General features: G+C 39.3%; 1 protein-coding gene across 5 annotated transcripts in view; it reads left to right on the top strand.

Moving 5' to 3' along the window:
- LOC150078563 (catenin delta-2-like) overlaps window positions 1-26,187 on the top strand; it is a 666,545-nt gene that overhangs the window by 324,410 nt on the left and 315,948 nt on the right. For all 5 annotated transcript variants that reach the window (XR_016547633.1, XM_090385058.1, XM_090385056.1 and 2 more), the window contains exon 9: window positions 19,204-19,339. Coding sequence is in view for 4 of the 5 variants with exons in the window: in XM_090385058.1 (XP_090241184.1) it covers window positions 19,204-19,339 (136 nt within the window). In the remaining variant the exon portion in view is untranslated. The remainder of the gene's footprint in view (window positions 1-19,203; window positions 19,340-26,187) is intronic.

Raw genomic sequence — 26,187 nt, 5'->3', positions numbered from 1 at the left:
TACCATCAAATTAGCACTTAGTAAAATTATTGAACTTTCCATCTCACCTGCCATAATTTACACTGACTTGCTCAGTGCTGTTTCTGCCATAAGGAAGAATTTCTCATCTTCTCATCCTACCTTGAAACACTCATTCTCAGCTATTTTCTGCAGTGTGTCCAATCAATCAATCAAACAATCAATTTTTTCTGGATCCCTGGCCATTCTGGTATTCCGGGAAATGAAAGTACGGACCTCGTAGCTAAACATCCTCAACCAGCTGTCCCAGAACATCCTCAGGTTCCTTACACTGATTATAAGCCTGTTATTCACAAAGCAAGTTACGACAACTGGTCACAGATCTGGAAAAGTAACACCAACAATAAACTTTACCAGATAAAGCAAGAACCAAAGCTGTGGCTCTCAGGCTTTCGACAAAACAGACGAGAGGAAGTGGTATTAGCAAGACTCAGAATTGGACACACTCATTATACCCATCTGTTCCTGCTACTGGGAGAAGATCCACCCCAGTGTTCATCCTATGACAGTCAACTTTCTATTAGGCATTTCGTATTTGATTGTCCCTTATTCAACCATACGGTCAAACACTTTTCAGTCAGTCTGAAATAACTTGTAAAAGAACTTGTAATCTATTTAAAATGTATTGGCTTATATAGGAGTATTTAATTTAACATCTACAGGACTGAAAACAGACCTGTTTTCAGTCCTGTTATCTACAGTGGTATATTTCAACTAAATAAACCATGAGCAGACACAATTTGGCCTCAGTAGCCCTCGTGTTGTTAAGCCAAATAACAACAACAATACTGGTACTTCATCCTCTGAGTCTTATGAAGACTCATTTAGATGCACAAAAACATCTATGGAAAAATATAAAATTAACTTCAGTACAAACCAATCCTTTTCCTATAACCTTCCATTCATTATTACTGAATTTAACAAAGCTCTCCAGAATTCTCAAAATAGTTCTGCTGGACAAGATGGCACTTACTACATGATGCTTCGCCATCTCAACTCCAACTCAAAATTTGCCCTATTAAAATTTTACAACAGAATATTTACCCTGAATGATGCATAGCAGCATTCAATAGTGGTAGCCATAGCAAAAGCTGGGAAAGATACTACGTCCCCTAACAATTATCGTCCTATATCTTTGACCAGCTGTTTACGAAAAATACTAGAAAAGATGGTTCACAGGAGACTTACCTGGATTATTGAAGATCAAGACACTTTAACGCGACAACAATTTGGCTTCCGCCTTAACAGGTCTACAACTGATGTCCACATTAAAGGTGAAGCCCACACTCGAAATGCTTTTGTTAAAAAACAACACATGGTAATGATAACTTTTGATATTACCAAAGCATTCGATACAACCTGGAGATATCGAATCCTGCAAGACTTAACCTCAGTTCATACAGAATTTTCTCTATCTCAGGACCTTTCAAGTGCGATTTCAGAATGAGCTGTCCACAATTACACGGAAGAAAAAGAGTACCTCAAGGATCGACCTTAAGCGCTGCACTTTTTGCATTACATATCAGTGGCATCACTCGAGACATCCCAGCTATGGTGGAAACTTATATGTATGCAGATGATCTTGCTATCTCCTGTCAATCATTGAGCATGGCTACCATTGAAAGACAACTACAATTAGCAATAAATAAAATTAAAACTTCGACAAAATGCAACGGATATCAATTAACTGAGGGGAAAACAGCAGCAATACACTTCTGAAAATTGTGATCACTTCATTCAGAACCTGTATTAAAACTGAAAGGCAGAAAAGTACCAATGACAGACTCCATAAGATTATTGGGTTTGATTTTTGGTACCAAATTAAATTTTCATAAACATGTAACCCTTCTACGAACTACATGCCTCGAGAAGTTAAATATCCTTCTGCAGTATTCTCAGCATCTTGGGGCACTGCCAGGCAGTCATTGCTGAATTTATATCATGCTCTAATCTGGTCACAATTAGATTATGGAGCTATAGTATATGCACCAGCATCTTACGATCCCTGAACACCATCCAGCACAGTGCCCTTCAATCTGCACTAAGTGCCTACAGAACCTCGCCAGTTCAGAGCTTGTACGTGGAAGCACACGAACCCTCTCTATATATTAGAAGACAAAGCCTACTTTGCCAATATGCAGCCAAAATAAGCTCTCCGTCTCATCCTTGTTGGGTATACCTAAACCAACCTCTTTGGCAAAGACTCTACGAATCCAAGCCTGATCAACCCAGGCCTGCTGGGATACGCCTCCAAGAAATAATACAGAAATGGGAAATTGATCTCAATAAAATTGAAGAAAGTACGAATGCGCCTTTACCTCCGTGGTATAGACATTGATCTATACTTCAATCATTGGTCAAAAAACACCATATCCTCCTTTAACATCCAGCAGCTACATGCCAACCATACTTTGGAATACACTGGGAAACTCGTAATCTATACAGATGGCTCTAAGTTGCACTCCCATGTAGGTAGCAGCTGTATTCCCTTCACATGTGGTTTAAAATCTCTTCCACTTGAGTACAGCATACTTTCTGCAGAATTATATGCCATCCAACTTGCATTAAGTGAAATATGTCAACAGTCATCACTTTCCATCCTAATATATTGTCTCTCTCAGCACTATATCAGCCATACAGGATAAACATCATTCTTGTCATCCTGTCCTACCAGAAATTGACTCTCTAATCAACCTCTGTCAAAAAAAAAACACTCTAAAATAACTCTCTGCTGGATCCCAGGACACTCTGGAATAAAAGGCAATGAAAAAGCAGATAACACAGCAAAGTCAGCTTCTGAACTGCCAAACAATACAAAGATAGTACCATACTCTGATTTTAGCCCAATTATTATTAGAGCATGTGAAGATGAATGGATCAATAAACTTCAGGAAATAAAACCAAATCCACAAACATGGGACTCAAAATCAGGAAAAATTGCAGAGAAGTAATGCTTGCCAGACTAAGAATTGACCACACCCATCTTACACATTATCATTTACTGGCTAATCAAAAATCTCCCTCTCTATTTTCAATGCCAAGTTCAGCTTACAGTAAAACACATCCTTTTGGTATGCCCATGCTTCAGAAATTCCAGATTCCTTTGCTTCCAGAGGTTATGCAATAATCAGAATACACTTACCTTTCAACAGATATTAGACAACTCTGCAAATCTAGATGAACTGTTTAATCTTATTCGGCAAATCCAATTTGACAAACAAATCTGAAAAAAATTGATTTATACAAAAATAAGAAAACCTGGAAAGACACATATTGGCATTTGATGCCCTTGTGTCTTAAAACCTTTAAACAACAACAACAATATGATCGGTATTAACCGATCCCTTTAATAGTGATCACTTTCCAATTATTTGCTCAATACAAACAGGGGTAACTTCAAATCCTGATCAAATCAACGATCCACTTGGAAGTTTAGAAATGTAAACTGGGATAGCTTTTCTGCCCAAATACTTCTAGACAGACTTTATATTCAAAAACAACTTATTGATGATTTAACTACTTACATAACCTGGCGCCTCCATAGCCAGGTGGGCAGGAGCAGCACACGCTTCTTGATGAGACCGGGGTTTGAGCCCGTGCCCACCAAATACGGAGGATGCGGAAAGGTCAGGGAATGACCACCGCATGTCTCCGGAGCAATATGGCCTTAGTTGCTAATGCTCCTAAAACCCAAATAACAACAACAACATAACTTATATAACCAATCAGATTCTGACTGCAGCTAATGCCTCCATTCCAAAATCCAAGACTCACTGAAATCACTGGTGGAATACAGATTGCTTTAATGCCAAACAGGAGAAAAACCATGCTTGGAATAATTTCCACAAGTATCCTACCACTAGTAGTAACCTCATTGCTTATAAAAGACTTAAGGCTAAAGCAAGACAAATTAGACAGAAAGCGAAACGAGATTCATGGATTGCTTTTTCCTCAACCATCACCAAACTGACACAAGGCTAGTATAGAAAAGAATACAGGTGCTAAATGGCAAATTCGTTCAAATGCCCTCTGCAATATTTTACTGGAAAGGGAAAGACCTATCTACAGCTGAAGAAGTTGCTGATGCACTAGCAGAATCATTTGTTACAATCTCTTCTTCTGCTTCCTGTGCGTCTGCCTTACAGAACATCAAAACATGTACAAAAGGGTATAAAATCAATTTCTTCATGCGCTGTTCATTCAGATACAACCAGCCCTTTATATTAATAGAACTTCAAGAATCATTTAACAGGGTGTTCCAATAGTGCCACAGGCCCAGCTGATATTCATTACGTTATGCTGAAGCATAACCCCAGGGGCTCACATCTGGTGAGTATGGGCTTGGCACACCCAGGGTCCTGAGCTGGATATCATCATTCTTCCCTTTCTTGGTGATTCCTTTCTACTTCTCTCTCTCAGGGTAATAGGGAATTTTTTTTTTGGCTGGTGCAGCATAAGCCCCAGGCTTCCTTGCACCATATGGCTAATAATAATAATTTACTTGAATGGAACTTGTATTTTCTATAATTGGATCTTCTCTGAAAATGCCTATCCTTCTTCCTGGTGCCAATTTTTTTTTTTTTTTTTTTTTTTTGTTATCGTCTTACGAAAACCAGGCTAAGATCCTTTCCTGGTTCAAAACTATTGGCCAATATCTCACATGAGCTGCATGGGCAAAATTTTCAAAAGAATGGTTCATACAAGGCTCACTTGATTCATCGAGTCACAGAATCTCCTGCCAGATCATTAGTATGGCTTTCGGATAAATAGATCAAACCCTAGACATGGTCATCAAAGCGAATCTCATATCCACAGTGCTTTTATCATGAAACATCTACTCATGGTCAACTTAGACCTTGAAAAGGCATTTGACCCTACCCCACAGCAACAATAGCCTGTTAGTCCCCTATACAGACTACAGGCCGCTAATACTCTCTACATTACTCTCCCAATGGCAACAATCTTGGCAAGTGCAAGTTAGAAGCAAACAAACTGTATCTGATAAAGCCTGTAATCGAACACTAGCAGTAGATTCTTTGCAGGAATTGTAGATAGGAAGTTATTCTAGCTTGCCTCCGCATAGGTTGTTGTTATTTGGTTTTCAGGAGCATTAGCAACGAAGGCCATATTGCTCCAGGAATATGCGGTGGTCATTCCCTGACCTTTCCGCATCCTCCGTATTTGGTGGTGATGGTCTCGAACCCCAGTCTAATCAATAAGCATGTGCTACGCACTGCTGCTCCTTCCCACCTGGCTACGGAGGCGCCTCCTCCGCATAGGATAGAGTAATCTGATGCATGAATTCCTGCTGAAGACAGACGATTCTCCTATGTTTGAGAATTGTGACATCTTTTTATCTATTCATATTTTAATTGACTGCCCACATTTTAGACAGCAACGTGTTTTATATTTTACTGCTTTTAGTCACCTGACTGGGCCTTATACACTCAGTCAGATATTGTCTGACAATGACTGTGGTCTGCTGTTTTTAGCTATTTAAAATCAATAAACCTTTTTACTTGCATTTAAAGTTTACTTTTTATTGGTATCTCTTTACTGTTATTAATTTATCCATTTTTATTCCTGTATTCTTATATATCTTGACATAGTGATCTAATTCATTAGGTCACTGCAAGCTTAATTGTTTTGTTTTATATGACCTGTTTTTGGTGCATTATAGCCGTAGTTGCTAATGTGCCAACAAAACAAAATTCAATCCAATCCAAACTGAGCACAGTGTTATTCGCAGTTCAGTTGAACAACACAAACGAAGACATCTCCAAAACTGTTGAGACTTACATGTATGCGGGTGACCTCACCATCTCCTGCCAGCTGCAAAGCATGAATGTCATTGAACATCAACTCCAACTTGCCGTAAACAGAATTGAATCAACTAGCTGAACAGAAATGTACCCCCACTCACTTTTGTTAGCGACGTGCTCTCCCTCCCATCCAGAACTATAGCTAAACAATAGTCTGATTCTGCTAGTAAACAGCATCAGATTTCTGGGCCTGATATTAGATGGTAAGCTTAACTTCTAAGCACATATCACATATCTACTTGTCGAAAACAGTTTAACATACTTTGTTGAGTCTCATTCCTGTCATGGGGAGCTGATTGGTACTCCTTACTTCACTTCTACAAGTCTCTGATCTGTTCCCACTTATTTTATTGCTTTGGGTATACTTTTTATTATATGGGTATACGACTTGGCTAGATGAAGTACTTTAGAACAGCTAAATGCTATCCATCACAGTGCTCTGACAACAGCCCTAGGAGCTTTCAGGACTTCTCTAGTACAAAGCCTTTATGTTGAAGAATATGATTTCCCATTACACCTTTGAAAAAAAACATTGCTGTCTCACTATGCAGCTAAGATCCGGAGCCTTTCATCACTATATCTGTATATTGCATGTTGGGATTCCTTTTATGACAGTAAGCCAAATGAAAATCAACCTGTGGCACTCAGGCTAAGAGAAATTCTTTAAACTTGGAATATTGATTTAAAAAAAATTTCTCAGGACATGTTCCTGGTTCACCCTAGTTTCATGCTCCCACTTCAAATGAGGACTGCTTTTGCCAGTGGGGGAAGAAATGTTTAATTTTCCTCCAGTATTGGACAGTTACATGCAGCTCATGCTAACTGAACTCCAATGCCTGTACACAGAGCTGGCCCAAAAATTCGTGGGGTCCGGTTCAGAATTACTTGCGTAGCCCTGTGCAGGATTTACTTGCTTGGCCCTGTTTGATATTTCCTTGCCTCCAGAAGTATTCAAGTCAACTCACGCAAGCACTCTTCACACACAAACGGAATGTGATGCTGAAACACCACATTGTCCGAACTGTCAAGGCCAACATCCCACTTATTCAAGGACCTGTGAACTATGGAAAACAGGAAAAAAATACAAAAATACAGAGTAGAGCAGAAAGTGACTTACCAGGAGGCAAAGAAGCAAATTATGCTTACGACACCAAAATATACCTATGCAACAGCAGCAAAGAAATTCCAGTCAGCCACCACTCAAACAGACGTGTCAATTCCCCCAACCATATCTATTTCAGATTGGGCCCGAAAAATACTTTCAACCTCACAGCAATCTACTACACAACAACATGCAACAGATCGTGCCAATAATACACCAATTACAGTACCGTCAACTGCATCACAGTCTTCCTCAAAAACCATAAAAACTAAGACAATAGCTCCAATGCAGAAAACTCAGCCAAATTTAACAAATATGGATACAGATGAAAACATCAACCAGGATGAGACAATCTTAGATCTACACGCAGAAGATGACATGGACACCGGACGACTTATTTTCTCGAAAAAAGAAAGAATAAAATTGGAGAGACAGAAACAGACTGGACCTAAAAGGCAGACTGAACCAAACCCAACTACTAAAAACAAATAATGGATCCCATCATACAGTGGAACTGTAGAGGCCTACGTAGCAACATTGATGATATCTATGACCTAATCCAACAGTACAGTCCGGTAAGCATATGTTTACAAGAAACTAGTCTACCACCACAAGTAATCCCAAAAATCAAGAACTATACTATATATCAGCATAACAGAAATAACAATAACACTGTGCGTGGAGGTGTGGCCATTCTTGTAAACTCAAGAATTCCTACTAAACATATTCCACTGCAGACCCCCCTTAGAAGCAGTAGCAGTACGTGTCTCCTTAGGAATCCTGTTAACAATAGTTTCAATCTACCTATCACCAAACAAAGTATATAATTATAATGATCTAGAAGAACTTCTGCTGCAGATCCTTCCCCCCTTTTGTTTATTGGGGGATTTTAATGCCCACCATCCACTCTGGGGCTCCCCACATACAGACAGACGAGGAAAAATTCTGGAATTGCTACTTGACAAATGTAATCTAACACTGCTGAACACTGGTGCAGATACATTCATTTTGCTACTAGAACAACTACAGCTATAGACTTAACAATCTGCTCTCCAACATTGTATCCACTCATTCGCTGGTCAACAATGGATAATCCCCTAAACAGTGACCATTATCCGATAATTTGTGAAATCCAAACATCTAGAATCCCTCAGGCAAATAATATGCACTTAAAATGGAAATTTTTCAAGGCAGATTGGAAATTGTTTGCTTCTAATATCTCATTCGACAACGAAATTATCAGACCTCAATCCGTCAATGATGCCACACAACACATCACAACTGAGATCCTAAATGCCGCAGCCAAGGCTATACCCAAAATCCGTACTGGTTCCTCTAAACATGCAAATTTGTGGTGGAGTGATGCGTGCCAGCTTGTCAAAAAAGAGAAAAACCGGGCATGGAACCTGTTTCGAAAACACCCAACAATGGAGAACCTTATAAATTTCAAAAAACTTAAAGCAAAAGCACGTTTTGTAAGGAAAAAGGCTAAAAAAGATTCTTGGATCCAGTTTGCCTCTACTATAATGAAAGATACCAATAGCAGAATAATCTGGAATAAAATAAAAAAACTGAATGGAAGATTCTTACCAACGCCCTATACAATACTGAGATGGAACGGACAAGACTTATCTTCTCCAATTGAAATAGCCAATGCTCTTGCAGAAAATTTTGCCAAAATCTCAGATATTGCTGCATATGAATCATCCTTTCAGCAACATAAAAGAAGGGCTGAGAAATGCGAATTAAATTTCAGCACAAAACTAACATATCCATATAATCAGTAGTTTACATTTTTGGAGCTACAGGACGCTCTAAAAAAATCAACAAATGGGGCATCAGGTCCTGATAGGATTTATTACCTCATCTAGACAAAAAGGCATTAAATTCCCTATTGCTGTTTCTGAATCTACTCTTCTCCGAAAGCCACTATCCTCGCTCATGGTGTCATTCAACAGTGCTAGCTTTTTCTAAAGCTGGAAAAGATCAGACGAATCCATGCAACTATAGACCAATATCCCTTACCAGCTGCTTGGGCAAGACATTAGAAAAGATGATACACAATAGACTTGTATGGTACATAGAATCCCATTCAGTCATTAACTGTAATAAATACGGCTTCTGCAAAAACCGATCCACATTACACTTGATGGTGAAAGCCGAGTGTAACATACGAAACGCCTTTATCCGAAAAGAACATTTTGTCATGGTGTGCCTAGATATTGAAAAAGCATTTGACACCACCTGGCGCTGTGGCATTCTACAAGACCTCTATGCCATAAGACTCAGAGGTCGACTCCCAATGATTATAGAGAGTTACCTTAAAAATAGAACTTTTCAAGTGAGATACCGTAATGCTCTTTCACAATGTTTTGTCCAAAGAGAAAGTGCACCACAGGGATCGGTATTGAGTGCTACACTCTTTGCTCTCAGGATAAACAATTTAGTGCCCAACATTTTGGGTAACGTAGACATCTATCTGTATGCTGATGATCTTGCAATATTCTGCCATTCACAGAATATGTGTTCCATTGAACGACAACTGCAACTTTCCATAAACAAAATAGTGTCATGGACTTCACATAATGGTTATCGTCTATCCGCAACCAAAACTGTAGCCATTCACTTTTGTAAAAAACGTCAGTTACATCCAGAACCCGAATTATCATTGGGAAATAAACCAATACCAATCACTAGCAATATCCAATTCTTGGGCATGACATTTGACACCAAACTGACATTCCAGAAGCATATACTACAAACACGAACTATCTGTATGAAAAAGCTGAATATACTTAAAGTTATCTCATCCATGACATGGAGAGCTGATTGCTATACTTTGCTCCATCTATACTGAGCTTTAATAAGGTCGCGATTAGATTATGGCACTCCAGTTTATGATTCCGCTTGAAAGACTCTGTTGGCCTGTCTTGACACAGTACAACATAGTGCGCTCAGGATTGCTCTTGGGGCATTCCGGACTTCGCCAATCCAAAGCCTATATATAGAAGCCAATGAACCTCCACTCCACCTTCGGAGAAAGATGCTTCTCCTCAACTATGCAGTTAAAATAAATAGTTTTTCCATATCATCCTATCTGATCACACCTCTATGATCCCCAGTGGGTAAACCTTTTTAGAAATAAACCTCATGAAATCAAACCTACAGGAATCCGCCTACAAGAACTAATTCATCAGTGGAATATGCATTTGACCAATATTCATCGAGATAGAGAAATCGTGCAACCTCCATGGAAAGCATGCATACCTTCATGCGATTATTACTTTCAACGTTGGGGAAACAATTCCTGAACAATGAAACTTTTCAGAAAATACATGCAGCCCACTCCTTGGCAAATGCACAAACTCTGCAAATTTATACTGATGGCTCCAAAAGTGACACAGCTGTGGGAGCTGCTGTGGTTCTACCAACATCAACAGTCTCTTGTCTCGTTGCCTCAGGAATGCAGTGTTTTCACTGCAGAACTCTATGCCATTAAGATGGGTTTGACTTTCATTGCTACTAACTCCACACCAAAGACATAATATGTACAGACTCTTTGAGTGCAGTGACAGCGCTCCATGGCAATTCTCGCTCTCCACATCCATTGATAAATCTAATAAGAACTCAAATATTGGATCTTCATAAAAATAAGCAGTGTTACTTTTTGTTGGATCCCAGGGCACACTGGAATACCAGGAAATGAGCATGCAGATAAAGCAACAAGAAATCCCACTGACAATGACAATATCCAGATTCCTTTCACAGACTATAAATTAACCATTCACCGAATATGCAATGAAAAATGGAGAGAAATTTGGCATAATCAGTTAAATAACAAGTTACGAAATATAAAACAGAATACGCAGGTATGGAAATCTAGTTTCCGCTCAAACAGGCATGAAGAGGTTGTACTTGCCAGGGCACGTATTGGACATACCCACCTTACACATCTCTATTTATTGCAAGGAAATAATCCACCACTAACTATAAAACATATTCTTATAGAGTGCGATCATTATCAGTCTGTCAGATTAACATCATTTAGATCCTCCATAACTTGAATGAATCTCTTCAACTAAGACATATTCTTGGAGACAACTCTAATCTACCCGTATTTTTTCACTTTCTGAAACAGATTAATATATATATTAATCGGGTGGTTGTGCAGGCAGATATGAAGTTCTCTGAACAGTGCAGACAGGCTGCAAGAGTAGCTCATGGTGTATTGTCAATGATATATAGGAATTTTTCTAGCAGGGATAAGGAGGTGATTATTCCCTTGTATAAGGCAATGGTCAGGCCACACCTAGAGTACTGTATACAGGTCTGGAGGCCTCATTTCAAGAAGGATGTAGAGCTGCTGGAACGAGTACAGAGAAGGGCAACAAGATTAGTGAATGGAACAAAGGGGTGCTCTTATGAAGAAAGGCTTAAGTTTTGCAAATTACAGTGTCTGGAGACTAGGCACCAGTGAGGTGATCTGATAGAGGTGTATAAAGCCTTGAATGGTTTGAGCATGCTCAATGCTGATGGGATTCTTCCTCTTGCTCAGAATAATCACCTGAGAGGGCATAAATTCAAATTAAGGAAAGACAGATGTAGGATAGACGTGTGGAAATTTGTCTTTAGCCAGCGGGTGGTTGGTTGGTGGAACAGACTTCCATCCCTTGTTGTGGAAGTTGATAGCCTAAATAAGTTTAAGGCTCAGCTGGACAGGTAGTTCGAACGAGCAGAGGGGTGAAGCGGAAGTGGTTATTTTTTATTTATTTATTTATTTTTTTTGGCTGATGCTGCATAAGCTTGCTTTCTTGCATCTAATGCCTCTACTAATGCTAATATATATGCTCTTATAAATTCGCTTTACTGATCTGTGCTTTCTTGCATCTAATGCCTCTACTAATGCTAATATATATGCTCTTATAAATTCGCTTTACTGATCTGTACAGTGTCTCTCCACAGAAATAGGCGCAATTTGGTCATAGTAGCCCTTGCGCCAAAAAAAAACAACAGCAAGCACTCTTGGAGTGACGATAATGTAACTAGACATTAAGACAAGCGGTAGGTTTGTTGATAGAAATGCAGAAAAGATGCGGATGATATTATTTAGACCAGTGCTTCTCAAACTATCTGTTTTTAAGGACCATTTCCTTTTATTTCCAATCTATCGTGGACCAATAATTTTTTAAAATGCAATAAAAATGAATTACTAGAAAAATGAAAAATTATTCATTGCAGAATGGCATTGGTTCACGGACAATATTTTGAGTAGAACTAATTTAGACCATTTGAGCGCAGGGCCCTGTTCAACACCGGTTGCACATGCTTGTGGCTGGCCCTGCCTGTACAATATACACAGATGGATAGAAAACTGACAATGTGGTAGGTGCTGTGACAGTCTTTTCTTCATTCACAGTTACTGCTTCATTACCAGCTGAGTGCAGTATCTTTACTGCCGAACTATATATCATAAAACTAACACTTTACCAGATTGTTGAATATTCCATTTCATGTGCTCTAATCTATACTGACTCTCTCAGTGCAATCATTACCATAAATTAAAATTTCTCTTCCTCTCATCCAACACTGAAAACCATTCACTACCAGTTACTCTCCTGCAGCAAATTCAAACAATCAGTAACATTTTGTTGGATCCTGGGACATTCCGGAATTCCAAGAAATTCCAAGAGTGTTGATTTTGCCACTAAACAATGTATTGCCACATTCTCACAATAGGTTCAGGTTCCTTATATGGATTATAATTCACAAGGCATGTTACCATAACTGGTCACAGATCTCACAAAGTAATGCCACCAACAAACTTTTTCCAGAAAAAACAAGATCCCAAGTTGTGGCTCTCTGGGTTTAGATGGAACAGACAAGAAGAAGTGGTATTGGCAAGACTGAGAATTGGACACACTCATCTTACACACCTGTTTTTATTATTGGGAGAAAACCCACCAACAGTGCACATCCTGTGCCACTCAACTCTTAGTCATCACTTTCTGGGAGACTTCTCCACTTTACTCATCCATCTGCTCTAGCAACTTTAAATCATTCTGCAGATTGAATGAAGCTCAGATTTTATTCAATTTCCTCAGAAATCAAGCCAATATAGAAGAACTGTTCACATATTTGAAGCATATTGGCTTATACTCTTCAATATAATTAAATAGATATAATGTATTAAATAACCTATGACAGACACAGTTTGGCTTCAGTAGCTCTTGTATTGTTAAACATTATATCAACAACAACTTATAGTAAAGTAGTCATTCTTCTTCCAGTCACATAGCTTCCCGAGGAGCTGTTGTTGCCACCAACAAATTCCTCCAACTGCATCAATCATGTGCTCTACGAGCGGCATTGCAAAGTGTCATGCCCAGAAGTTCACTGTTCCCATCCTTCCACCTAGTTGCAGGTCTTCCTATTCACCTCTTACCCTCGATTTTTCCTTCCATTATATTCTTCAACAGAAAGTTTTTCCTTCTTACTATATGAACAAAAAACTTGAGTTTTCTTTTGTTGATGCTGTGAAGAAGAATTTTAGGCCTGCCAGTTTTATTCAATACCCACTCATTTGTTCTTCGATCCAAGTAAGAAATAATAGTATTCTCCTGTAACACCACATTTCAGATCCCTCAGTTTTCTTCCTGTCAACTCTTTTCAGACTCCATCCTTCACATCCATAAATGGCAACCGGAAAAATTAACGAATCAATGATTCTCAGTTTCGTCTTTAGGGGCAGATCTTGATTTCTCCGTAATTTTGTCAGATCAGTGACCACATTTTAGCAATTGTTGTCATCTCTTTATATTGCTTGAGCAGTCACTATTTTTATTTATTCTTGACCCTAAGTAATCAAATTCATCAACTTCTTTGATATCTTGCCCATTAACCTTCACTTTATTGGAACCAAGATTATCACCAATCACCATAATTTTAGTTTTACACACATTCAGAAACAATCCTTTTTTCTTATTTGCTTCACATACTCTCCTCAGTTTCTTTAAGATGATTTTTAGAATTGCAAATTACCACAGTATCATCTGTATAACAAAGGTTGTTTATCTTGCGTCCTCCAATTTTGATGCCAGTCTCTAAATCATCCTAATCTTCACTTATGATATCTTTGGCATAAAGATTAAAAATTGCTGATCAAGACATCAAAGGCAGATATTGTTAGGATATCAGAGACATGGTGTCACACAGATATAAGCAGTGCAGAATTGGAATTTTGGGTGTACAATGTGTACAGAAAGGACAGACAGGGTAGGAAGGGAGGCGGGGTCATGCTGTTAGTTAAGAAACATAAAATCTAAGGAAGTGCATTCAGTTGACACGAGTGGACAGTGCAATGTTGAGTCTGTTTGGTGTGGCATAAACACTGGGAAAGGGAAAATGAGAGTAGGAGTATGTTATAGGCCTAATAACACTGATGAGTACAATGAACATTTTTGCAGAGAAATAGTAAATCAGAATGTCTTGTAAAGGGGGGGGGGATTTTAACTTTCCAGATATTGACTGGAACTTGTGGGTTGGTCACTCGAAAGCTGGCAAGACTTTTGTGGATTTATTGGAGGATTGTTTTCTACAGAAAAATGTTCAAGGGGCAACCAGAGGCAGTAATACCGTTGAACTGATTATCAGCAGTGATGACGCATGCATTATGAATTTACAAATAAAGGAACCACTAGGTGACTGATCACAGTGTACTGATGTGAGATTTACTTAAAGATGTAACTACAATCAAGGGTAAAGGGAAGGGTTTTTGTAAAGGTGACCACAGAGGTCTCAGACAGTTTTTAAATTCTATACATTGGGATGATGTTACTGATGGTGAATTCTAAATGGGAAGCCTTCAGGGACTTAATATTGGAGGTTACTAGGCTTTTCATACCAACTAAGAAATACTGTTCAAGGTTCAGGCCTAAATGGATGTCAGATGAATTAATGAGACTCATGGCAGAGAAGAAAAATGCATGGGATGCATATAAATTATCAGGCGACACAGACCTATGAAGCTAGTCTGTAATCAAGTCACAAAGGAGGTTAGGCAGGTGAAGACAGATTACGGGAAATCTTTGGCATCTTGATTATGGATCCCGTCTTGATTATGGAGCTCCCATTTATGATTCTGCCAGGAAGAGGGCATTATGCTGGCTTGTTCCAGTTCAACACAGTTCACTACGGATTGCACTTGGTGCTTTCAGAACATCGCCAGCACACAGCCTTTACATTGATGCTCATGAGCCCCCCGCTATCTTTATGTAGGAAATCACTATTGCTGAAGTACTCTGTCAAGATACAAAGTTGTGCCTCGCAGCATATTCATACCTTTTGAATCCACCATTAGAAAATATGTACAGAAATAAAGCTAGCATAGTAAAACCAGCTGGTCTTTGCCTTCTTGAATCTTTCCCCATTGAAGGTGGGTATGACCCACCTTCAATGGGGAAAGAATATTTTGCAAGGATCAAATATCAGACAACTTCATGCAGTTCTACTCAAAAATAATTGATTTTTTACCAATATACACAGATGGCTCTAAATCCAATTCAAACATTGGAGCAGCTGCAGTGTTTCCGAGTGCAATTGTATCAGCGTCCCTTCCATCTGAATTCAGTATCTTTTCAGCTGAATTATTTGCAATTAAACTAGCTTTACAAAATTTCTCTTCTGACCAGTCTTTAAAATCTGTAATTTACACTGATTCCCTCAGGTCAGTCAAGGCATTGTGTAATTCCTCAGATAAAGTTCGCCCTGTAATTAATGAAATTAGAAGATTATTACTGCAGATTGAAGAATGCCACCAACTAGTTATCTTCTGTTGGATACCAGCACATTCTGGTATTTTGGGCAATGAACTGGCCGATAATGCTGCAAAAAACCGAACCACCTTAGATTTAATCAATATCCCTGTTCCCGCATCAGACAATGCACTAATGATTAATGCTGCATGCCTATCAGAATGGGCAGCACTATGGCATTCTCAAACTAATATAATAAACTCTTTTGCAGATTAAACAGGATCCAAAAATCTGCCACTCTAGTTTCCATGCATCAAGATGAGAAGTAATCCTTTCAAGAGCAAGAATAGGTCATACTCACCTAACCCACCTTCATTTACTTACAGGAGATTCCACCACAGTGTCCACATTGTTATATAAATATGACTGTTAAACACATTCTCCTTGACTGCCTCTATTATAAACAAGACAGAATTTCAACCCTGCAATCACTGGTTAACCTTCATCAACCATTAACTCCAGAGAATTTGATTGGTGACAAAGCCAGTATTTCTGAATTTTTCCGCTTCCTCAAGCAAAATGGAATTTTTAATCTTTTCTGATTAAGGACCTTTCTGACTACTGTACACTATGTACAGTAGGTGCACTATGGCCATAGTTGCCGATGCGCCTAATAAATCCCTAAACCACCACCAAAAATAACAACGACTGTACAAGACTTTCTGATGTCCTTTTTATAATAAACGAATAGGCGCATTATAGCCAAGTAGCTTATGCGTCGTGAAACCCCCATAACAACAACAGGCAGGTGATTTGCCACATGTCAGTTCTCTGATGGCTTTTCCGACTTCTTCCTTCAGTGGAACTGGTTCATGATCACACTCTTGAAAAGGGGTAACAGATCATTAGTATCAGCAGGTGTTCAGAAGAACTGCTCACAGTATTCTTTTGACCTTTCTTTAATTGTGTTCCCCTCTGTTAAAATTTCTCCTTTGGAGTCCTTAATTACATTAAGTTTTAGTCAGAACTTTTGTCTTAAGGACTTAATTACATTATAGATCTTTTTAGTGTTGTTTCATTTGTTGTCGTATGTGATTTCTTTACACTTTTGATTGATATAATCCTGTTTGTCCTGGCTTAAACAGTGCTTAATGACTTTGCTTAGTTCCTGATCCTCTTTGTTTCCTTGTACACCCTGGGTTTTTGCAGTTCTCTGTTAAATAAGTTTAAAAGTGGCTTCTGTAATCCATGACTTCCTGACCTTTGACCTTTCTATAATGTATCTATTTGCTGAATACTTAATAATGCTTTTTGTATTTTCCCACATTTCCTCAGGCAGCATATTGTCATCTAGTTCAAATAGAGCTTAAAACGATTGCCTGTTTGAAGTATATAATCGTTTGGAATATTTTCTACATTCATGCTTCTAGGGAAAACCTTATTCATGATCTTTTTCAGCTTCAGCTTGAGAATGATGTGGAGTAGATGATGATCACTGCCACAATGTGCTCCAGGAAGTGTTTTTGCTGTGATTACACTGGAATGCCACCTTTGCTGAATAAGGATGAAATCAATCTGATTCCTTGTTTTATGATCACGAGATTTCCACGTGTAGAGTTTTCTCGGGTCCTACTGAAAGCAGGTATTACCTATTACAAGACTGTTCAGATGACATAATTCAATTAAACATTCATCCCGTTCATTTCTAGTGCCAAGACCAAACCTACCACATTCCAGACTAGAAGAAACTGTCTTGCTTACTTTTTCATTAAAATCACCCATGAGTATCAGAACATTCTTTTTTTGGGACCAGATCAAGAGCTGATTGGAGATTTTCGTAATAAATGTCCATATCTTCATCTGCGGATGTTGATGTCGGTGCATATGCAACTAAAACTGTGAGATTAACTGGCTGGCTCTGAAGTCTAACCATCATCATTCTACTATTAATAGGATTGTATCCAAGAAGAGACCGTGAACATTCCTTATTCAAAATGACAGCGACACTGTGTTCTTTTACTTGGTCACTCCCAGAAAAAACAACCAAAAACCCATTTCCAGTTTTGAAATGACCTTGTCCTGTCCACATGATTTCGGTTGCTCCTAAAATGTCAATTTTATACCTATTCATTTCATTGATGACCATATCCATCTTGCCTTCTTTTAAACTTTTTAAGTTCCATGTGGCCACATTTACCCTCTTCTTTCTTAAATTTAATTTTGCAGGGCTGACAGTGGCATCCGGGATCTGATTAACAGCAGTTTTTGGAGTTGTTTTTGTTGTGGTCTCTGTGGCATCAGGTAATGTGGTGGTATGCCATTGCCTACCACATGGCTGATTGTGAAAGGGGCCGACTTTAAGTTATTATTTGAATAGAACCAAGTTGCTGACATTTTAAATCAGACTGATGTAGTGCATATTGTACAAATCTATATGTTTTCAGGGGTGTTTGCAGTATTTGAAATTCAATCAAAATTTGTGTATTTTAACTGTATTCTTTTTTGATCATGGAGGGACTTTTTGCCTTCTGTGAGGTGAGGGTAGAAAGTCAAGTGCCAAGTACTCAATCTTCAGTGAGAGCAGAAAGTCTCTTTATGAATGAAATCAAACACCTCAGATCACAATCCACACATGTGGATTGTGATCTGATGTTTTTGAAGTGTAAGGTAAAGAATACCAACACGAAAACCACGAGTAACTTCGGAAACTTTACCGGGCAAAGTCATTACCCGCTACCGCAGTTTCTCCCTGCATTCTCAGTAAACAGATGGTGCACGTCATCGGTAGTGGCAGTAGAAGTCGATAATTGTTATCTATTAGATTTTGTATTGATTAGTTTTTTCTCATTATTAAAAGCAGATTATTGGAGTTCATGAGTGTAATGCCTTCACCTCTGAAATTTACCTACGGGTACACCTTCCAGACTGCCTCAGTCTTAGGGTGTTTATCCCCCTCTTCCTACTGTTTTAAAATAGGAAAACAACTTCTACTGCCACTACTGATAACGCGCACCATCTGTAGAAGTCGCCTTCCTATTTTAAAACTGCGGGAAGGCTGAGGCAGTCTGGAGAGTGTAACGATAAGTAAATTTCAGTCCCGAAGGCATTACGCTCATGCACTCCAGTAATCTATTTTTAATAATGAGAAAAAAACTAATCAGTACATCATTATCGACTTCTACTGCCCTACCAATAACAAACACCATCTGTTTACCAAGAATGCAGGGAGAAACTGCGGTAGCAGGTAACGAGTTTGCCCCATAAGTTTTCCCCGAAGTTTCCCACAGTTCTTGTGTTGGCTTTCTTTACCTTCGCTGAAGTGTCTAATAAAGAGGATAGTAAATTGATTATGTATATACTGATTAGTTTTCATGTAAAATCTAGCATTACATTTATGGTAATGGTTGAATGTATTCAGAAAATATATTATGATAAATTTTATGTTAATTTTTGAAGTTTATGTAAAACATTCCCCCCCCCCTCCTCCCTGTTCCCACCTTTTGTTCTCCAGATGTTCGGTGGAGAGATCCAGATTTACATGAAGTTGTAGAATTTCTTGCACACCCAAATAACATAGTTCGGGCTAATGCTGCAGCTTATCTTCAGCACCTATGTTATATGGATGATAATATAAAGCAAAAAACACGGTAGGTACAGTGTTAATCTCTAATATATATCTGTAGCTTTGTGAAAAAGGATGCTTCACTGCACAGTTATAGGATGCAAAAATAAAAATTTCTCTTGTAGATAAATTTATAAATGTATCTTGCACATTGAATTGTAATTTTACTAATGTTAAAATAAGCTTATAGAAATAAGGATTTATGTGCTTAGTAGTAGTAATGGAAATGATGATGCAAGAAAGCAAGCTTATATAGCAGCAGGAATTCATCTAGTTCTTCCTTGAATTTCTTCAATCCATCCACTACACAACAGATGGAAGCCTGTTACAACAGTTAATTACCTGCTGGCTGAAAGCAAACTTCCATGCATCTATCCTCAACCAGCCTTACTCAACTGAAATTTATGCTCCTTCATGTATGTAGTCTCAGCAAGTGGGAGAATGCCATTAAAATTCAGCTTACTTTCAAGTAGGCTGAATTTTAATGGCATTCAATTTTAATACCATTCGAGGCTTTAAACACCTCAATCAGTTTTCCCGCAGGTGCCTAGCCTCGAGATGCTGCAATTTTCAGAATTGAAGCCTTTATAGGTAAGAGCATCATTTTGTTCCTTTAACAAGTTTGGTTGCCCTTTTCTGCACCTGTTCCAATTGATCAACATCCTTCCTAATGTGAGGCTTCCAGATCTGTATACAGTACTCAAGATGCAGCCTAACTATGGCTTTATACAAAGGGATAATCATCTCCTTATCCGTGCCAGCAAAGTTTCTGTATATTATTGACAAAACCTCATGAGCTGTCCTGGCAACATGTCTGCACTGCTCAGAGAATTTCATGTCTGACTGATGGTGCCTCCATAGCTAGGGCAGGCGCCTCCGTAGCCAGGTGGGAAGGAGCAGCAGCGCGTAGCACACGCTTCTTGATTAGACCGGGGTTCGAGCCCATCACCACCAAATACGGAGGATGCGGAAAGGTCAGGGAATGACCACCGCACCGGAGCAATATGGCCTTAGTTGCTAATGCTCCTAAAAACCAAATAACAACAACATAACAACCATAGCCAGGTGGGTAGGAGCAGCAGTGCGTAGCACACGCTTCTTGATTAGACTGGGGTTTGAGCCCGTGACCACCTAATACGGAGGATGCGGAAAGGTCAAGGAATGACCACCGCATATCCCGGAGCAATATGGCCTTAGTTGCTAATGCTCCTAAAAAAAAAAAAAAAAAAAAAAAAAAACCAACCAATCATCTCTGACTACAGTTACTCCCAGATCTTTTTCATTCTTCACTACCCTGAATGTACAGTTGATAAGTTACATAGGGGTTACTGCTACCCATATGCAGTACTTTGCATTTGCCAGTGTTCAACTTCCATTTCTCATCCCATCAACCCAATTTTCCTAGATCTCGTTGCAGTAGCTCACTCTGATGATTATCATTAACCATGCTACCAATCTTTGTATCATCTGCAAACTTTGACCCGAAGTCTGATATACGTTCATCGATATTATTGATAAATGTTGAAAACAACAATGGACTCAGCACAGAACCCTAGGGAACTCCACTAATAACATTAGACCACTAAGAACAGTGCCCATTGGTAACCACTCTGTTTTCTTCCGCTTTATCCATCCACTTTATCCATTTATCCATTCATTTTACCATCTTTTATGTGCAACAGTATCGAAATTGCCTTCCTGAAATCCAAGTATATGATGTCAAAATTATTTTTTGCATAATGTGATGCAAAAATATTTTTTGCAATATTTGATGCAGTGAGTGACCAACTGATAGGTCACTGCATCATAGTAACCTATCAGATTAGTTAGACAAGACTTCCCATTAACAAATCCATGCTGTGATTGCAGTATAATTGCATGTGCCTGTCTAGATAGCCTTGCAGTACTTTAACTGGTGATTCTATTATTTTCCCTGGAACAGACATTAAGTTAACAGGTCTGTAATTACTCATGTTGCCTTTTGATCCCCATTTATGAATTGGGGATTCATTTGCACATCTCCAGTCCATATGACCTCTCCAGAATCCATGGATGCTCTCGTAATTATGGCAGTTTGCTTACCTTCTTTGCTCCCTCCTTTAATATAATTGGTTAATTTCATCCACCTCAGGTACCTCTTTTATGTCAATCTTCAACAGTTTCTCCTCTACTTTCCTTTTAATTATCGCAAAGTCATTTAGCTCCTAGTTATAGTTTGATAAACTTCTGGCATCACCTTCCCTAAAGAATTCCTTATGTTCCTTATGTTTGAATGTAGATGCAAAATACCTGTTCAATTTGACTGCAACTTGAGCAGGGTCATCAATAGTCAGCCCATACACATCAAGTGGCCCAATGTGATATTAATATAAGCACAGAAGTCTTTGGTGTTTTTCTTTGCCAGAGATTTATCATAAATTGCCTTAGCTTGCCTAAACACCTTTGTGACTTGATTACAGACTAATTTGTATATACCATAGGTTTCTGTATCATCTGATAATTTATATGCATCTCATGCATTTTTCTTCTCTGCCACATGTCTCAATAGTTCATCTGACATCCATTTAAGTTGAAAACTTAAACTGAATTTAAGTTGAATGCTATATCTTTCTTGGAATCAAAAGCCTATTAGCGTCTTTGGTTACGTCCTTGAATACTTCCTATTTAGAATTTGCCATTGGTAACTTCATCACTTGGTCTCACTGATGAGAGAAAAATAAAATTTAAAAAAATGCTAAAGAAAGGCTGAAATCAAAAGACCTGAAAATACATTGTTACCAAGTATGGGCAGCAAGTTACAACTGTAGTTGATAAATCCTGTATAAAAACAAAAAAAAGAAGTTATTATTTAAAAAATTAGTTAGATACGTCACTTTGGTTATGCATCATCATAATTTTGTAGTAATATCATTGTAATGATGTGTTTGAAAACAGGAAATATAAGATTAATTTTGTTTGTTCTGTTACTATTATATATGCTTCTCTGCATGAAGACAAAAATGGCTGTTGTAACTTAATTAAAAAACAATTAGATATCACATGACGTACAGCATCCCATCTTAAAATTCCTAACAGCAGGTTATATCGATTTGTTTTAGAAACAGAATGCTGATAGAGAATACAGATTGAGATATAATGGTTAAACTGGTGCATAAAATATCACCAACAACATGAAGTTTTGGATATTCATTTCTTGCTGTTAATTTATGTAATGCAAGTTTGAACCCTAGAGTTATTTATTCTTTTTCAGGTTCATGTAAAATTTTTATATATATTTATGACATGATTTTTTATAAGAAATGTTAAGAGAAACAAATATGTATAAGTGAATTTGCTTTTGATTATTTCATGAAGTTTGTGTTCAAGTTTCTTGCTGAAAATCTCAAGTGGTGTTCCAGATGTTTAAAGGAAAATATAGCAAGTCAGAGATATTGACTGAATTTCTAATAAAGGTAACATGTCACTTTACACACACTTCTTAATTTTGCCACTGTTTCAGAATTCCAGAGGTAAGCTATTTTGCTTTTCTTGAAAAGGAGGTGATTATACTGATTTTAAAGATAAAGAAAAAGAAGACATATCTTAAGAAAAAAATGTATTTGGCTTTGAGAATATCCTCTTAAGTTCATAAATTGGTGGTTTATCATAAAGAATACCTTTATGTGTTAAAACCTTTTTCCTTAGTGACTTAAGATTGGAGGTTTAAATTTAGCTTTGCATTTGGATAGAATAGCCTTAGTACAGAGACAAAAACCTGTCAGTCCCCTATACAGGGTGATTCACTACCAGTGCGACAAACTTGCAGGAGGTGTAGGGGGCACAAAGACAAATTGGAATCACATAGCATTGCAGGGTTCGAAATGCCTTTGTCATGCGGTAGAGGACGTTGAACGGGAGGTCGCGTGAACAGCGATCCCGCTGGAAGTCAGCATTTGCGAACCGTTTCTGTTGAAGAAACCAAGTAGCAAAAGTCCTCCGGAGTGGATAATCCGCAGGCTCCAATGATTGGATGCATTGCAGATGGTATGAACTCATTTGGTTTGTTGACAGTACATCCATACAGTGGATTGGGAAATACCCAATCGTTGGCCTATCGCTCGAGTACTCGTACTCAGATTGCCTTCTGCAAGACGTAGGACATTCTCCTCATTGTCTGGCGCCCTCGTTGTTCGCTCTCGATTCATGGTACCTCTCGTGAAACAACCAGTCTCACGTAACTTTCTGTGCACACATGCGAAAATTGTATGATGAGGAGCACGCCTGTGCGGGAAACGTTCCTGGTACAAGCACAGAGCTATGCACCCATTACAGTCCGCAGCTCCATACGCGAGGTGCATGTCGGCCAGTTCACCGTTTGAATACTCGTCCATCCTACTGCCTCAGGAACCTGATCGCAAATGCTGACTTCCAGCGGGATTGCTGTTCATGCAACCTCCCGTTCAACGTCCTCTACCGCATTTCGGACTCTGCAATGCTATGTGATTCCGATTCATCTTTGTGCCCCCTACACCTCCTGCAGGACCGGGTTACGACTGGACACGTTATTTCGCGCTCCTGAATTTGTGTGGAAAATAAGTGTTTAAAATGTTTAATCAGTTTAAAAAAGTGTTCCATCTGAAAGAGCTTATCTGGAGGATTCCGTAGGTGAGATTAGTTTTATTATCTATTGGGAATTTAGTAAATTACCAACGTTTCTATCTGTGTCCTTTGTTGTCAGACTACAATGGTCACCATGTGGCTGGCAGAAGGGTCATAGAGAGGCACTGATGTAAAGCAGAAGCCACGTTGGTAGTTTACACTTGACTGGGGAGTTGCCCAAACTGTGTTTAAAACTGAGCTGAAAGACCGCTCCACCAAACTGTACCGTAAACTGCTGAATTGTGTAAAATCGTGTGCTTTGGACATGTACTTAGTGTAGAGAACTATTTTTTACTGCGCCGTGCTACACTGGGACGGCCTGCGACGACACACATACTGCTTCACCCATAGTTCTTGAACTGGAGGGCGTGACTACGGTGATCTGCATTATTGAGTGGGGAGAGTGACCCCCCATATGTGTTAATGCTTAAGCCTCTATTAGCGAGAGCTCCTGGTTGCCATCTACAGCCTTCGACACTAGCTTCGCCACCGCCACCACTTGCTAGGCGCATATCAACGTCTCGGGCCACACTCACAGTCATAGCTGAAGGTCACTTGCCGCTTAAGCTTTTCTTTAGCGAGCGCTACTTGGGCGCACTCTACGCCTCTGGCAGTAATTGCCTTGCAGCGACCACCTGCTTTTCAAAATCTTCTTTAGTGCACAAAAATTCACCAAATTGGATTACGAACTTGTAGCGGGTGTCTTCCTGCACCAAAAATCAAGTCCTACTGAAGCAACACCCTACCGACTCGGAAATCCGGACCTACTTCGATTATTTGAAATTATCCCAACATGGAAGGTAAAACCAATAAAACCCAAACCTCATTGCAGCATACCAACAAGGATGACATTACAGTCATCGAGCATGACGAGGGGCCGGTGGATCCCTGCGCCGGAGCCCCCTCCGCTAAAAGGAAAACCCGCTCACAAACCGACACGAGAGAATCACAAGAGATTCATGCCTCCCAACGGGATTCTACCGAAGAGAAACAAGAGGAACCACCACTGGATTCAACCTTGCCCAGGGGCACCGTCCCTGAACAGAAACTAATCCTGCGAACCGCCCTTGAAAACTTATTCAAGAAGCAGAGCAGCAGAGTGACTACAGGACTAAGAGCTGAAATCGTTTCCCTGTGGACCAAACTAGAAACAATTTTGGACCAAACGCACCTGGAAAATGAAAAAATAACTGCCAGGCTTGATGCCTATCTTGAAAGTGGGGCGAACAAAGTGCAACAGCGAGCCCCCACTTTTGCTGAAGTGCTGAGGACACAGCAACCCACCAACCAAACTAAGTAACTAAGGAATCTACCACTAAACGCAAGACCCTCTTGCCAACCCCTCACCTAGTCATCATAAGACCGACCTCCAAAGATGAAGTCCACACCAGCGAAGAGGTAAAGAACATAGTAGTAAACAACCTTACCGAAGACTTAAAAGCGGCAAAAATCAAATCGGTTCGCAAAACCCGAAATGTGGGTGTTATTATTGAAACCCAGACAAAGGCGGATGCAAACCTGATACTAAACAATCAAACAATCCACACACTTGGATTAGAGGCCCTACCACCGAAAAGAAAGGGGCCTTGTGTAATTATATACGACTTGGACAAGGACATAACCCCGACTGAGATCCAAACAGAGCTGTACATGAGAAACCTACAGCAAGACTATCCAGGGAAGGCACCATCAACCATCGTTACTCCGAGATTTCAGACTAAAGCTAGAGCAGGAAACGCCACTAACTGGGTGGTAGAGCTCTCACCAGCAGCCTGGAAGACTATATGCCAGCAAAACAGAGTCTTTATCAACTGGGGCAGCCACCGCTTCAGGGAGTACGTACCCGTCCCAAAATGCTTCCGGTGTTGTAAATTCGGGCATACTACCCACACCTGTGCTCAGACTCAGCCCACCTGTGGCCATTGTACAGAGCGGGGACACGAGTTTAAAAACTGTCCAAATAAGGACAAAGACCCTATCTGTGCTAATTGCAAGTTGGTAAAAATGGATTGCAAACACTCGATAAGGGACCCTAACTGTCCCTCATACATCAAAGCAAAGAGCATGCACCAAACTAGAACTGATTATGGCGACTACAACTAAGAAATTCAACACCACAGAGATGAAAATATTCCAGCATAATGCACAGAGAGCCAGGGCTGTGGCTGACCAGCTACGCCTTAAGGCCGACCAAGAGAGCGCTGATATCCTGCTACTTCAGGAACCGTATGCACA

Source organism: Mastigoproctus giganteus, chromosome 11 (genome assembly GCF_048544385.1).
Source record: "Mastigoproctus giganteus isolate SK-2022 chromosome 11, ASM4854438v1, whole genome shotgun sequence".
NCBI lineage: Eukaryota > Metazoa > Arthropoda > Arachnida > Uropygi > Thelyphonidae > Mastigoproctus > Mastigoproctus giganteus.
This window is presented reverse-complemented; position numbering and strand designations above follow the sequence as displayed.